We start from the raw sequence: 12,650 nt of genomic DNA, 5'->3' as shown, positions 1-12,650 counted from the left end.
TACTTTTCCCCTTTGAGTCCATAAATTATTCATTACATTTATTCGGCTATTTTTTTTAGGTTAGAAACCATGCTAGGACAATGAGAAATTAATTATTTAATTTATTAAAATAATGTGATATTAATTATTTAAGGATTAAATAATTTATTATTGGCCTAGGTAATTAATTGAAACTTAGGAAATTGTTATTTAAGGCTTTAGAAATTTTTCTAGAATTTTTGGGCAATTTTCGGAATTTTTCTGTATTTTTCGGCGACCCTCCGGCGAGTTTTCCGGTCGCCAGCAATGGGGGAGATGACCGGAGTGATCCGGTGTGATGCGGCGCACCATAGGAGGGTGTGCGCGCGCATCCTGGGCCTTAGATGAAGCTGATTGATCCGGTGCATCGCGGTCCATGTTACCGCGGTACACCCGGATCATTGACCCTTGGATTAGGTGAGATGAGATGAAGTGATCCTGTGTAGCGCACCCACAGCAAGCCAATACAGCCAACCAACCAGGAGGTGCCACGTCTGCAGGAGACTTAAACACGCGCGTGGGAGCGCGTGCACGCGCGTGGCTGATGCCTGACGCGCGTGGAGGCGCGTGGGAGAGTGGGGAAGGTTGGGCTGCGCGTGGGGAAGCTTAGGGCGGCGCGTGGGGGCGCGTGAAGGGCCCTTTTAGCTGCTGGAAATTACCAGAATACCCCTAGGGCCTGTTTTGTAAATTCCAGAACCTTAAACTTGGATTTTTAGGTACTTTGTTGGGATTTACGGGTTTAACGGGTCACGAAATTATTATTTTAATACCCGGTAATTATTCTTATGACCGATTAATCTTTTCTAAGCATTTATTGGCTCGTTTACAGTACGGATATTAATGTGATTTATTTAATGACATTGTTAAATATAAATAGTGTTATTATCTTAGTAAATGATATCAAACATTACTGTTAAATTAAATAATGCCATGGTTTTAGTCATATAAATTATCCATGATATCTTATGGGATGTTTATACTGTTAAATGATATATAAACCATAATTATTATGCTGTGTGCATTTCAGGAAATAAATGGACTGTTTAATTATGTCACATTTATATTATATGGATGTGTTGCCATATAGAACCATGTGAGCTGGCTAATAAGTTTAGACTCATTTATACCTTATGTATTCGTTGCTATAGACAAATGTGTGGCTGTCGGGGTATGTGGTTTAATATTATTGGCATGTGTTACCTAATTGACATGCTCAGTATGTTTAGTAATATTATTGGCATGTGTTGCCTAATTTATATGCTCAGTATATTCATCAGTACTTTGAGAGGTGTTATCACTGTGTAGTTCGTTATAGTCTGTGTTGTCAGTACCGTGCACCATGTATAATAGCTGATTTCCCGGGTAGGGAAAGACGACACTTAACCACCTAGTGTGAGTCTAAGTGATCACCGTCTATTCTGGTTGAGGTCATGTTATACATTGGATAGTTCCCTTAGGATGTATACAGATATAGTACTCATCCGATTCATAATGATTAATTTATTTGATTCTCTGATTTGGGTCATAGTAGAGAGGACTTGCTCGTGGGGTTGACCCACCATTGTTGTTATTTCAGGATACGGTCAAAACCCGTTCCAAGGTTGAGGTTAGCAGTGTGGGACCACCATCCGAACTCATCTACTCTTACGATCCAGTTTAGGGTAGAAGTTTTATGTATTACTTCAGTTTCAGTTTTTATTTACTTTTGACGTTGAACTCTTAGGTTTATATTTAGGGATCCTTGATATAGGATTTCCAAGTTGTAATGGAGTACTGTATTTAAATAAAGGATGGATGGATGTTGTATTATTTAGTGTTCCTTTCCTGTCTAAATTCTTTTATTATCATCATTTTGTATTCCATGCTTGTATATTGCCAATTGTTTTTGATATCCCTCGTTTTTCGTGTATAAGCCTGATCAACTTATGCGTGGAAAATGTTGGGGGTGTTATAACGTTCCTCCACGGGTTTTGATGGGTTAGTGGACTGTTTGACATATTTTGTAACTATGATCTCATTTTATTATTATTATGATTATCATTTTATGATTATTGTTAATTATAAAGCCTAGGATGACACGTGTATTATGTATCGATATAAGAAAGGACGGTAGTGCTCTTAGTTGACCTCGGGTTCGGGTAAGGACACGGTTAGCGATTCGGACCATTGGGTTCGAGTCGTTACAAGTTATGTGTTGACATATTACTACCTAAAACATGTGTCTTAATGTGTCAAAATGTGTTGAGTCATTTCTAAAAATCTTTTGGGGCATGACTTATGTAGAATTGCAAAGATCATAGCTGAACATTCACATACTCAATTATACGTTTAGGTTATAAGTAGCTTGGCGTTAATATTACCTTAATTAAACAAATTTTGATCTTGGTTGGGCTCGTAAACTATTTTGAAAAAAGTGTTTGAAGAGTATCTTTTCAAAATTCAATTTTTAGACGTTCTTCAAGACTAAATAAAAACTGAAAAACAGTACATGTTGATCACTTCTTCGATGGATCGAATAGTTTCCAGAAGACATCGGTCAACGTATGTGATCAATCAAATATTTAGCCAATTTGTTTTTTTTTTTTTTTTAATTATGTGAACGTTGATCGAATTATGACTCGATAAATTTTTTTCAAGTAAAATCATTTTTAACACCATAATGCATCAATAGAGTGGTTGATTGATTAAATAGGTTCTAGTAGACTTCGACCAAATTTGTCAAACCTGTTTTTTGAAATTTATTTCAAAACACAATTTTAGATGTTTCAACTATCTAAAATGTACAGGGCTCATCTATTGGCTATAAAATATTAGGTGTTGGCCATTATTGGGTAAGAGAACAAGATAATAAGTTATTTTAAATAGATAAATTAAATGCGAGATAGATTCCTCATGTATTCAATATATGGTTCAAAAAATCATCAAACAACAAAAACGATTAAGCCTTTTTTTCAGCTACTTGGAGTCGGTTACATTAATCCTATATTATTGTTTTGATTTATTTAAGGCCATAATCTCAGTTAGTTCATAAAAACATCCACATGTGATTAAATATTTAACAAGTTGATTTTTTCAGACAATTTTTATTCAACAAGACAAACAAGAGCAGTAATGAGGTACCAATCACCATAGAGGCATATTCATTTCTAGTCAATAATTAGGGATTTGAGGGTGAGCGAACTATTAACCTATTTGTAATCTCTTTCATGATAGTATATTATATCTGTCTAGACTAGGTCCCATGGTTTTTCCCTTTCTAAGAGCATTATATGAGAAAATTTTGTATCTTATTATCTCAGTACTTTACTTTGTTTCTATTAATGTTCACATGTAAGTTGATTGCTTTAAAATAAAAAGTAATTAATTTGAAAAGTTGATCATCACAAAGTATTTAAGTGGAATTTGGATTGAAATATATTTTTTTTAAAGTTATTTTAAACAAAAAAAATAAAAAATTTATAGACACCCCATTTTGTCTTTTCTTATTTTTCAGGTTAAATCAGCAAGAGACTGACACATCCAAGTACCACCTAGGAAAATCTAACCATTAAATTGAAGATCCTACCCCACCATGATGTTTGAAATATCCCAAAACCTTAAGATTCAGCTAAAATTACAATCACAAAAATGACCCTAGGCACCTGATCATTAAGCCCTAAGTTGAGAACAAAAATGTAATTTTGCAGTTCAGCAAAATTCATCCATCAGATAAAAAATCTGACATTAACACATACTCGGATTGCCTTATTAACCATTGAGTAGAAACAACTTCTGGTTTACTCCTTATTCTGAGCCCATTTTTACTAGTACCAGGACAAAATGGTCATTTTAGAAAGAGTTGACCATCAAATAAGAAATCTGGCACCATCATTGTGATAAAAAAAGGTCCAAAAATATTAAGGGTAGAGGAACAGTTAATAACAAAATGGTAAGTCAGATTTGGGCCTACATAGGGGCAAAATGGACTTTGAAAACTCTCTCTCTCTCAAAAACACCTTGAATAAGGTCATTCTCTCTCACATATCTCATTAGTTAGACTCATATGTTATTTATTACCACTATTTGATACATATTTTATCCTTTATGCTCGTATGTCTTTCAAGTCCCTCATTTCAACTTCATTAATCTGAATTACGTTTGACTTGATTTTTACACACTTTATTGCCAAGATACACAGGCACTGTGAATCATCTTTAGGTTCAGTCCCACCACCCACATCTTTCATCTCATATTTTTACACATACTCCATCACATCCTCTCTTCCTTAGTCTAATTCATTAAAATGAACCAAGTTTGGCTTTATTCTCACCATAGCATTAATAATGATTGAGTTACATAAACAACTTAGGTATATCTCGAATTCGGTCACCCCACACTCACATTTTTCATGTCTTGCATACCCTTGCCTTCAAGGCATACTTACTCAGAACTCAGACCCTTTCATTGATTGAATTGGTCCAACCATTTTGCTAAAGTCACATTCACAAGCAACACGAAAGTAAAGTAAGTAACCGTACTTTCTATGGGTGTCTTGGGTGCATAACATCTTCTCTAATAAAAACATCTAAATCCATTGATTTAGTTCATGTTGACTAGTAGAAGTCATATTTGGGTTCAGATTCCATTCCATTCCACATTAAATGTTTTAACATATCAAAACTCAATGTTATGTGGTGACTCTGAACATATTGGTACTCATTATATCACGTCTTCCACTCCTGTTACGTTCAGGTTAGAGAACATCACAAAAACTAGCCAAGACCCCTCTCGGCAGGCCCCTGCTGTGATCACAATTACCTACGCCGACGAGTTCCTAGGCGCGACAATATTCATAAGAACTATTTTTCCATCTTTAAGGGTATATTTGGTATGTGTTTTGTTTTTGTTTTTGGTGTTTTTATTTTTGTTAGACACTATAGGAGTGAACAATGAAAAATAACGCATTTAGTAAAAAATATTTTGTTTTGTATAGTGCCAAAACATTCGTTTTATGTAGCGAGTAAAAGTCGAAATACTAATTTGGTGTTTTTACATGTTTTTGCACTATAGCAATGAAGAGTGGAAAAAAAATAATAATAATAATATGACCTTTTAAAACTAGGCATTATTATTATTATTTTTTAATTTGCAACATTTTTTTTACCAAACATGCTTTATATTTTTGTTTCCAAAAAATTTGCAAAAAATAAACATTTCCAAACATACATTCAATTATTATTCAAAACACCAAAACAAAAACTTGTTTTGTTTCGAATTAAAATGAAAACGCACAAACAAAACGCGTAACAAATAAGCCTTGAGTTTATTTCATCCTAGAGTTATTTTACTTTCTAAATAAATGAGTTTGATAATGCAATAAATTGGATAATGCATTTTTATTTGAAATTGGATAATATTTCGGTAAAGAAACTTTACACTTAAAATCTAAATAAGTATGTCAAATTAATACTTTAACTTCAACATATATATTCCCAATTTTTTTTATTTGGTCCAAGATTACATAATTCCCATCAACTATAATTGTACAGTAAAATTTATATAGGAGTTGTGATTGGCTGGAACATGGCAAATGTTATTCTTTTTGTAACACAGAATTAATGTCTCGACTTAGCGTTGCATATGACCAAACTATCCTCGATTTGATCGGGTAAATACATTTGATTCGTGTCGCTTTTGCCTTTTGGGAACACACGTGCCAAAGCAAGTAGCAATCTGATCTAGAGAGAGAGAAGGTGCGAAAGAGACTGGTGAGAATTATTAAAAGGAACATCGGACATCATTGTCATTGTGTGTGATCCAGTTATCGCCCAAATACATACAAACGTATTAAACAAACAGATAGAGACACAGACAAAACTCAGATCCTATCCATTAACTAGAACAATCCATGTCTTTCTCTCTCTAAAACAGTACAACATTTCTCTCTCTAAGACCCACATTCCCTCTCTCTCCATGTGCGTGTCTCTCCTGGTTTCTCCCATACAAAGCCAAGTTTCTGATTCAAGTGTGAATGTGAAGACGTATTCAAGAAAAAAGTGTTCCTTCGCGGTCCAGCAAAATCCATACCTGGTTCCCGAATCCACACTCTCTTCAATTCTGTAATGATGACACGTTATATACATTTGCGTTTATATACGTATTTCTGTATTGAAAATTTTATGACTTGTGCATTTGAGCTGAAACGGGCATGAGTTTGGGTGCAATGTGGGTTCAATTTTAGGGTTTGCTGCTGGTGACTCTTTTGGATGTCGGCGAAAATGGGGATATTCCGTAAATTTTTCTATCGGAAACCTCCTGATGGGCTTCTGGAGATCTCTGAAAGGGTATTTGGTATGTTTATTTATTTATTTATTTTTAAATTTATTTATTTGTAATTCAATTTGGATGAATTTTGGTTCTTGTAGTTTGAAGATTCATGGGTGTTCATTAATTGTTTTCCAAATTTAACATGTATTGAGTATCAGTGTAGGCCATGAATTTATAAGAGTAGTTACTATTGTGGGATTTCTCGTGCAATTCGTGTAATTATGCCTAGAATTCCAATTAAGATTTTCTAATGTGTAGCTAACATGTTATAGATTGAGAGACTTGCTTCTTCTTTATGAACTCTACATTATGCTTTGGAAGTACAAAGAATGGGATTGTGTACTTCTCGAGGTGGAATTTGCTTTAGTGGAGCTAGTAATTTAAGTGATTGAAACTGAGTCGAAATTTGTACATAGGCCACGTTGATGTCTCATGCTCCCCTTGAAAATTCTATCTATTACTACCTTTGGTTTAATCTTGCTAATTTTATTTTATCGATTTACAAATCTCATCGAGTTAAAAAAACTTGTATATTTAGTTTTTAATATTTGTTTGTATTAGAACATAAGTAACTGAACTGTAAGTAGTATATTTTCTTTGATCGAGAAAATATGTTTAACATAAAACTCTTCCTTTACCTCATTTTTTAATCTCTATTCTCTCTGCTTGTATGCATGCATTTTTGCACATTCAATTACATATGGAAAGTGTGCATGCATATTAATTTTTACGTGGACAATCGTTATGCATGCATTTACATATTTGTATAAATGTAATCTCCATGTAGTTTGATTATGATTACACATGAGTTGTGGTGCATATATTCGCTTGCATGAAGAAAGGGATTAGCGGCATGCATTATATATATTGCATTTTGGGCCCTATGAAAGTGTTTGAAAATGATTTTTAACTCATATGGTTGCTATGGCTGCTGTAAATGTATAGTCTTTGATTGCTGCTTTACTACGGATGTTTTGGAAGAGGATGAATACAAAGTATACATTGGAGGAATAGTGCAACAACTCCGCGAATACTTTGCCGATGCTTCATTTATGGTGTTTAACTTCCGAGAGGGAGGGAATCAGAGCCAGATTGATAACATATTGTCTGAGTATGATATGACTGTAATGGACTATCCTCGACACTATGAAGGCTGTCCATTACTCACAATGGAGATGATCCACCATTTTCTAAGATCAAGTGAAAGTTGGCTTTCACTTGGGCAGCGTAATGTGCTTTTAATGCATTGTGAGCGTGGTGGGTGGCCAGTTTTGGCCTTCATGCTAGCTGCCCTCTTGATTTATAGGAAACAATATACCGGGGAGCAAAAAACGTTGGACATGATTTACAAGCAAGCACCTCAGGAACTTGTGCAATTGATGTCGCCACTGAATCCATTACCATCACAATTGAGGTACCTACAGTATGTCTCAAGAAGGCATGTGGGTACAGAATGGCCACCACTGGATAGGGCACTTACATTGGATTGCATCATTCTTAGAATCCTTCCTAACATGGATGGGGAGGGGGGTTGCCGCCCAATATTTAGAATCTATGGACAGGATCCTTTTATGGCCGCTGATCGGACTCCTAAAGTGCTGTTCTCGACACTGAAGAGGAGCAAAACTGTTCGGCATTACAAGCAGGTGGTTCTCATTCTCTTTGCTCTTGTTTGCATGATTTACTTTTCTATGTTTTATATTTGTTCTTGGTGGATTACAAGGACATTTTCTTATGCCAATTTCATAAGTTTTGTCTCAGTTCAGTTAAATAAGATGCTCTTGCTTCATCCTGTGACAATCTTGAAGTAGTTATGATTTAATAAGATTTTTGATTGACACTCCTGTACAGTTGTGTATGTGTACAAGAATTTCCTCTGTTAATTGTATGCCTTTCCTTTTGCTCACTGCTTACCAAAAAGAACTTTTTTTGAATTATGATGTGACTTATTGATGCCATGTATGTCTATAAACTCTGAAATCTTTTGAATCCTATTGTCGTTCATGCCATTTCTGAAAAAGTTCATCTACTGCACTTGTGGAGAGTGATATATACGTCCTTATTGAATCTAGAAAGGCCCCAAAACAAAAGTATAGGGCTCTAAGTCACTTCACACAACGTTAGATGATGTGGACGAAGAGCGATTGAGAGCTCTGGATCATTTGCAGGCTCAGAATAAAAGATTTGCTCAATCCTACAACAAGCATGTCAAGGCTTGATCCTTCAGTCTTGGTGATCTGGCCCCCTCCAACTCCCCCCCTTGGAAAATTGTCACCCAATTGGGATGGACCATTTGAAGTTCATGAGGGAAGAGAAAAAGAAGCTTACATGCGGAAAACTACGAAGGGCTTTGTGCACAAACAAGTGACTGACATATTATGTCTCTAATGTATAATCATGGTTTCAAATTTGTTCATACAACACTGAAATTAAAATAATTATGATTTCCTTTTTGAAGAAAGGCATGAAAGTTATTAATACCCTTATACAATTTGGGCCCATTCATAATTTGCTTGTTGGAAAATGTTTGCCTGATAAGATGATTAAATAAATAAATTTCTCCCAAGACAGTCACTGTGATCTAACTGTCAGAAAAGAAGTTTACATAGCATACTGGAATAAGATCATAACATTGGTGAGTTCTGTTTTAGGGAATTTGCAGTCTCCAGTTGCGATATAGATTGCTATGTAGGGTCCAATTAAACTTAGCGGTAATGGTCTTGATAATGAGTGAATCCAAATCTGATTGTGAAACTGGCACAGGAATTTGGAGCTTAGCTTGGGGACATACTATGTGAAACGAACATGGGCATGTGTGTTGGATGCATGACTGTGTAATTGTCGGGTTTGTCTTGTCCTAAAATATCCATACATGGGACGTGATTGAAAGTTGTTTTTTCTTGATCTATAACTTAGGTGAAGTGATGTGTATATGTAACGTTTAGTATGAAACATGGTAGTACAGCACTACTACGGCCATTTTGATTTAACAATTTTAGGAAGGAACACAATATGAAAAACTTTTGTCAGGAAGTTGTAGTGAATTGGGAATATGCTAATTTCTTTATTTGTTGGTCATGCCTGTCAACTTTGTATCTGGTTCTGGGTATGTCGGATTGTAAAGGCCTTGTGTGCATACTGGTACTTTTTCAATTTCTTTCAGTTTTATTGAAATGTAGTCTATCTGGATTTGTCATTTGCCAAATTCAAAAGTTAAGATCAACTGACATTTATGACCACAACCATACATAGAAGAGCTATTTTGTATATGACAAGCATTGCCTGTGGTAAGACGTTCTTTATAATTATTGAGAACCTAAAGGGTTCGAGGAATTATTTTAGAGTTTTTTTTTTGCTTCCATTCTCTACTTCATTCATTTATCTTCTTTTGTCAAGCTTAGTGCATGATTTTATTTATTTATTTATTTTTTATAATTTTTATTCTCTTTTGGACATTTTCATATTTTGCTTGCAGGCAGATTGTGAACTAGTTAAAATTGACATACATTGCCATATACAAGGTGATGTTGTGCTCGAGTGTATTAGCTTGGATAATGATCTAGAACGCGAGGAGATGATGTTTCGAGTCATGTTCAACACAGCCTTTATTAGATCAAATATTTTAATGCTTAATCGTGATGAAATCGATATCTTATGGGATGCTAGAGATCAATTTCCCAAGGACTTCAGAACAGAGGTATTAATCTTTTCCCCTCTTCTTGATGATGTTTTAATGCTGCACCATTTCTGTTTTCCTGGGTGGCGAGTTTCTGATATGTATATATATATTTCCTGTATTAAGATTCTTTTTTCAGAAATGGATGCTGTATCTTCACTTATTACAATTGATTTGCCTGGTTTTGAGGAGAAAGAAGGTCTTCCTATTGAAGCATTTTCTAAAGTTCAAGAGATTTTCAGCAATGTGGATTGGCTGGATCCAAAGTCGGATGTAGCACTAAATGTGCTCCACAAAATCAATATTCTCCAAGAAAAATTGGAAACTGGCTCTCCCAACAGTGCTAAGAGAGGCAGTGTGCTACAGGAACCAACTCCTGAAAAGGTTATGGGGAAAACAAAATTCGAGACATCAGAAAGTAGTTCCCCGTACGCGCCTTCCGGTGAACAATCTATACACTCTACGAAATCATCTCTTGGTGTGAACTCGATGATGAAGAAGATTGAGCCCCAAGAACTGCAGGTTTCTGTTCAACGGCCTGCTCAATCTAAGATTATTTCCCAGCGAATACCTCAGACTCCTCTATCCACTCCTGCTTCACTTGGTAATTCACTGCAAGGTTCCCCTGTTCATATCTCAAGATATCACAGTGCACCGTCGGCCCTTGGCATTACAGCTTTATTGCATGATAGTACAGAATCTAAAATTAAAGAAATCACTCATCCAGTGACGGTATCTCCACCTCTTGCTGCTTCAGTTCCTCTTCCACGTGTATCTAAACCTTTGCAGCCCGGATTTGCTTTGATTTCACCACCACCACGACCACCTCCCTCATTGCAACTTTCTGAGGAGGTTCGTACTACCACAATGAAAACTTCTGCAATCGCTCGTCCTCCTCCACCTCCACCATCAGCCGCTCTTCATCGATCAACTTCAGAACCTCATTCCTTATCTACCCAACACTCTGAAACCTCACTTCAGGGTAGTAGTGGAAAGTCATTTGTAGTTCCTCCTCCTCTCCCCCCACCCTCTATTGTATCTGGGGTATCTCCATCTCCCTTTGTCAAGAATTCATTTCCAGGTTCCCCTCCCCCTCCTCCTCCTCCACCACCTTCTTTTGCAGGAGAAGCACCGTCTTCCTCACCCATAAACTCATTTTCAACTCCCCCTCCTCCTCCTCCTCCTCCTCTTCCTCAATCCCCTTCTTCCTCGGGGGTGGCTCAATCACCCACTATTAAGAAGTCATCTCCTCCTCCCCCTCCTCCTCCACCTACACCCTTTGGGGTTTCCTCGTCAGCTACCTGTTCTTCACTGCTGCCTAAAAAAATCTCTGCAGTTGTGGCTGGCCCTCCTCCTCCACCTCCACCTCCTCTACGTTCTGGGGCATACTCCAGCCCTACTGCATCTTCAGTGCCACCACCACCACCTCCTCCTCTCAATGGTGCTCCAAAGGATCCTATGTCTAAGAATTCTCCGCATGTCCCACCTGTACCACCTCCGCCTGCTTCATTTGCCAATGGGTTATCAAAATCTGGTGGTGGGCCTCCACAATCTCATTCTGCAGGCAGTAACGGAAATATACCTCCAATTCCTGGACCACCTTCCAGTGCGAAGATTAGGTTGCAATCACGTTCAAGTTCCAGGAATCAGACTCAATCAAAGAAGAGTAACCTAAAACCGTACCACTGGTTGAAGTTAACAAGGGCCATGCAGGGAAGCCTATGGGCTGAGGCACAAAAATCTGATGAAGCTTCCAAGTAATTGCAATTTTTTCTTGGCATCTCCCCTGCCCTACCCTCTTCTGGCCAATTATTGTCTGCTCATTCAAATTTTCTTGTATTGTTCTCTTTCTGTTTTGTCTGTGCCAGGGCTCCTGAGTTTGACATGTCTGAACTTGAGAGTCTTTTCTCAGCAACTGTTCCAAATTCAGATCATGGAAGCACAGGTGGGAAATCAAATCGGCGTGCCTCAGGACCTAAATCAGATAAAGTCCAGCTGGTATGTAATATTTAATTTTCAAAAGTGTAGTATATTGTCACTTTCATTTATTTTGTTTGATCTGATTGTCTATTCCGTTCTTGTGCTTCATTAGAGCTTTCTTTGTCAATCTCATAGAACCTTCAACTTACGTACGTCATGTTGTTAGGGGCTTATCTGTTTTTACTTATATAACGTTGGGCGCTTATGTGTAATTTCTGAAACTTTTTAGTATAAATAGAATGTGGTGGAAGGATGAAAGTATTCTTTCATTCTTTCTCTCTTTCCCCATCGCTCTCTCTTTTTCTCTCATCCTATTTCTTCTCTTTTTCTTGTTCTCATACTTTACTCTTGATTTGATTATCTCTTAAAGTCAACACCTCATACCATGTTTGGGCTGATGGCGATAGGTTGGAATCTCCATGCTTAATGTGGCCATCCATCTTGGTATGTTTGGTCACATTCATAGCTATATGACAAACAATTGCATCTCTTTCAAATAGCACTCAACCTAAAGCATCTCACATGATGGATGCAACATAGATCTATACTTGATCTTGTTTGTACATTCTGCTTCTTGCTCTTTCATGTAATGGAATTATTTCCAAAAAATGTGCAATAAAAAAATTGGCCTCCTTTCCAATTGCTCTCTAGTCAATCTACATCCCAAACA

At 36.7% G+C, this 12,650-nt stretch overlaps 1 protein-coding gene across 1 annotated transcript in view; it reads left to right on the top strand.

Annotated features, from left to right (window-relative positions):
- Positions 1-5,836: 5,836 nt before the first annotated feature.
- Positions 5,837-12,650, top strand: part of LOC132304531 (formin-like protein 18) — a 38,330-nt gene continuing 31,516 nt past the window's right edge. Inside the window, exons 1-5 of the mRNA XM_059802258.1 lie at positions 5,837-6,348; positions 7,270-7,970; positions 9,800-10,021; positions 10,127-11,757; positions 11,869-11,998. Coding sequence (XP_059658241.1) covers positions 6,264-6,348; positions 7,270-7,970; positions 9,800-10,021; positions 10,127-11,757; positions 11,869-11,998 — 2,769 coding nt within the window. The 5' untranslated portion in view covers positions 5,837-6,263. The remainder of the gene's footprint in view (positions 6,349-7,269; positions 7,971-9,799; positions 10,022-10,126; positions 11,758-11,868; positions 11,999-12,650) is intronic.

Source organism: Cornus florida, unplaced genomic scaffold, assembly GCF_030987335.1.
Source record: "Cornus florida cultivar Cherokee Brave unplaced genomic scaffold, ASM3098733v1 CherokeeBrave_3.0.0_Hap2_Chr04, whole genome shotgun sequence".
NCBI classification, from domain to species: domain Eukaryota; kingdom Viridiplantae; phylum Streptophyta; class Magnoliopsida; order Cornales; family Cornaceae; genus Cornus; species Cornus florida.
This window is presented reverse-complemented; position numbering and strand designations above follow the sequence as displayed.